Consider the following 4,221-nt stretch of genomic DNA (forward strand, 5'->3'; position numbering starts at 1 on the left):
GATCACCAGGGTTCAAGTCCTAATACTTGCATTTATCCTGGATTTATTTCAGGATTTCCGGCGAGGCGCATTCAGTGGAAGGGATCGTTCCCGTCGACTATGAGGCGTCTATGATGACTTTATAAAATCTCAAGATGATATGCGGCTCAGTCTCCTGGATGTACTCATAAGGGTAGGATGTGTGCGTGTGCGTTCATAGAGATGAGTCTATGCGCATATATATGAGCGGTTATGTCTGTACTATGTTAAAATAAGTACTCATTGCTGACCGACTATAGCAGTACCACAACACGCGCCTGTAGCGCCGGCGGTTCAATCTGTCGATTGTACAATGCGCGGGTCATTTCGTGCTCGGGCCTGCACCGATCGCACATGCTCGTCAGAGAGTACAATACCATAGGATCCACATCGCGGTTTCCCAACATTCCAATTCTATGGTCTCGTCGATTATTTCGATTATTTCCTACTATACGTGGGCTCAAGAAATATCATGTATAGGGGCCTTCGCACCCCACACACACAGTAGTATATCATGTTCTTTCACATGTTTTACCATTAAAACAAATCATTTAGTTCGATCGATCACAAGCCCCTAATGCTGAACAGCAAAGCGACTAAACATGCAATAAATCACAAAACTTCAATTTATTATTACACACCAAAGGCGCACACCAGTTTAACTGAAGAACGATACTAAAAACTCAGTCTGATAGGTGGATCATCAAAGGAGAATCAAGGCATCCAAAAGCAAGGCCAACATAGGAGTGGTGCACCATGCCAGGGACATAGCCAGTCGAGGAAATTCAGCCGGTGATCCTCAGAAGAACCCCCGTACGATGCCACCCCCACGCTGCACGGTAGGCTTCACCTGCCACCTACTCCATGACTTATGCTCCTAGCGTCAACACCCTTTGATTTCCCTCCTTTTATCTGCAAAATTGCCAAATTTGTTAGGCATTGACATATCAACCTGATAAGCATAATTAGAACATTTATTAGCTTCTTTTTCCAAAAACAACAACCGGTTTTGCATCTCCAATTTGTCCAAAAGATAGCAGCGACACCAACTAACACCCGTTTTTGGGTTACATCATGTTGGTTTCTTTTAATCCATCCACTAAAGCACATATCAGATTAGCATGATTGATCCCAAATTTAAATCATATTTAAGAAAACCCCACACTAGTTTATCCACTGAACATCTGAAGAAAAAGTGTTTATTCCTCTCATCTTGACCACAAAACACACAATTTTTGGGATCTATCCAGCCACTTTTCAATAAATTATCTCTAGTTAATATGTTATTTTTGACCATCAACCAAAGAAAGACTTTGATTTTTGGTGAAATTTTAGTTTTTATTAAAACAATTGTGGCAAACCACAATATTGAACAACAAGGTGTCTATAAAGTGATTTGACTGTAAAAAGACCATATGCAATTAACATACACTTAATAGAATCCTTGTTGTGAGACATCATATTCCATCACATCTCATTTTGAGGCTATCCCAAAGATCTAGAGCATCACCTGACAAAGTTCTTCTAAATCTAAAACCCTCCCAACTTCTCTAAAAGGCATCAGCTGCAGTAATATTGTGATCAGAACTCAAATTATACAGTATGGCATAAGAGATTTTAAGGGGTTTAAAATCTACCAACAGTCTTCCCAAAATCTAGCATTCATTACCCACTTTTTTACAATATTGGTACAATAAGTATTTAATTTTCATGATACTGGACCAAAAATGGGAGTTCCCAGTCTTAGGTTTAGTTCCAAAAAGGCAACCATTCTGAACATGCTTGTTCAGGAGAATCATGTGCCAAATACCATTTTTAGTTTCTACCATAACTATTTAGCCGACAAGTTTTGTTCATGAGTTCAAGATTTAAAATCCCTAAACCCCCTTGATCTTTAGGTCTAAATCAAGTGTTCTAGTTTACTAAGTGTTATTTTTTCTTATTGCCATCTCCCTGCCAAACAAACCTAGCCATGAAGAAATTGGCTCTTTTCTTCACATCAACTGGGATGGGGTAGAAAAACATCATACATAAGTTGAATCTCCCCCTCTATTGTTAAATCTTCTCTCATAGTTGTTAAATCTCCCCCTTTTGTTGAAACTACCTTACGCTCCTGCACCACTGCAAGCCCTAGCCATCCCTTCTTGCTCACCAGGTAGCGTCGCCGGAGAAGTAAAGCCTTACCACACATCGCTTGCACGCCCACCAAATTCCCTTAGGGTGCGGACCAAAGCATCTAAATACCCAAAGGCAGCAGAAGACACATTCTCCTTAAGTGTTTTCCTATCCCACCAACCTGGACCTCTTGATCAAAAACATCCAGTCCAACCGCCCAGGGCCAACTACAGAAGGTTCAATGGGTAAAGGCCAAAACCTTAAAACTCACCCCTCCTTTCTCAATATTTATCATCACAACATCAATGTAATCTAAGAAATCCACCCCCAAAACAAGCTATCCTTTGTACAATTGGCAAGGATAGCTGGAAAATTACCAATTCTTGTAGCCTTTTTTACTAGATTTCCACCAGTAACATCTAATTCCAATTAATGACTATATCATCACAAATTTGATATTGTGGGTATCAACATCAGGAAGATCCAAGGAGAAATCATCCTCATAACAGTATTACAATCAAAATCAATGACATGATCAACTTCCATCGGAAAATCCACCGAAGACTTTTCGGAGTATGCAACTAAGATCTCCTAACCCTATTTCTCGTAACTACACCCCCAACTGTTAGTTTGTACATGAGGATGTAAATATTTGTAGAGATCAACAATCTTACTAGAAAATGAAGCAGCAAAACGATTGTAGGAGTCCTCGACTCCTCCCCAGCAGCAGCCATAATTGACTGCCTGCCAGGAAGACGCCTACTCGTCGGCGGCGCTCTGTGCAAGCGCCTGGATCCGCGCAGAACGCCGGGGGAACCGCGGGGAGCGACGAGGCAACTGTGAAACCACCCGCGCCACATTTTGCCTCGGCACCACCCGCACATCATCGTCGGTCACGACAGGCATCACCGGACAGTGTGGCGGTGACCTTGTCGTCGTGGTCACCACCCGCACACCATCCCAGACCAGATTGGACGAAACCCAATCTTGCGACGCGTAGCGGTACCACCGCGCGCGCTGCACTGGATCGTTTGATTCCGCCTCCATCATTGCCCAATAGAGGATCTCGAGCGGGGCCTTCCCTGAGATCCAACTTTGTTCCTCCTCAGAGGCCTCTTCAACCACCCGACGTGATTCCTGATGCATCTCCTCTGCATCCCTGAACCGCCCACAGATCTCGCGAAGCCTCGCCATCTTCGCCTCGTCGCTACCCGCGATTGCCGCCGCCATGAGATCCCCCCACGCCAAAGGCCCTTCCATCACCGAGATCTGAGACGGAGGTTGGAGGAAGAGAAGAAGGGGATCGTAGACACCCTCGTGCCTTGCGTGTAGATTTAATGCTTGCCAAAGTCATAGGTATTCATTTCCCACATCACGGGTTCCTCGAGATTAGTGTGGGATCAACGTCGTTGATTTTTTGGAAATTATTATGTCCTGGATCTTGAGAAATCATCTATTAGGGGCCATCCTATCAAGATCCCAATGCCCAAGTTGTACTCCACTAAAACTAGAATTGGCATCCGTCCATCCACGGAACGAGCACAAGCCAACAAGATTACACCAAACGTGACGTTGCATCAGTTTCAGTTTCATAGAAACGCTGCCATGGGAAAGCAAAGAAATTGTTGGTAAAATGAGGCAAGGACAGCGTGGTAAACGATGTCTAGTCTAGGCCCTGTCTACCACCCGCCGCACCGCAAATGCACCATCCAGCACCCAACATGTGTCCTAGCCGCCGAATGGGTCAGACTAACAGTCACCTTACAAGCCGACCCCACTCGCAGCCACACCCAACACGCCCTTATTAACCCCGTGGACACCAGAACCAATTCGATCATCTCCCCGTCGTCAACCTTGCCGCATACGTCCCTCCGCTCCGCGTAATAAAAAGTTAAAAACCCATGCCTCCAGACATTTTCCCAGTTCGTCCACCGGCATCGCCGCGTTGAGCCCTAGCCACGCATGGAGCTGTTCACGCACGCCAAGGAAATTCTCCTTCCAGTTTGTACCTGTACGACAACCACTAACCTCTTTTCGTCGAGCTTTTCACTGCCCAAGTTCTCTATTTATAACCTGAATTGTGGGTAG

General features: G+C 44.7%; 1 protein-coding gene across 1 annotated transcript; it reads right to left on the minus strand.

The window, feature by feature from the left end:
- Positions 1–628: 628 nt before the first annotated feature.
- On the minus strand, positions 629–3,533 carry LOC119306477. Its single transcript, XM_037582685.1, has 2 exons — positions 2,808–3,533; positions 629–930 (listed from the first exon to the last, which is right to left on the minus strand). Exon 1 carries the CDS (start codon positions 3,391–3,393, stop codon positions 2,893–2,895), a length of 501 nt encoding a protein of 166 aa, XP_037438582.1. The 5' UTR covers positions 3,394–3,533; the 3' UTR covers positions 629–930; positions 2,808–2,892.
- Positions 3,534–4,221: the final 688 nt, after the last annotated feature.

Source organism: Triticum dicoccoides, chromosome 5B (genome assembly GCF_002162155.2).
Source record: "Triticum dicoccoides isolate Atlit2015 ecotype Zavitan chromosome 5B, WEW_v2.0, whole genome shotgun sequence".
Lineage (NCBI taxonomy): Eukaryota > Viridiplantae > Streptophyta > Magnoliopsida > Poales > Poaceae > Triticum > Triticum dicoccoides.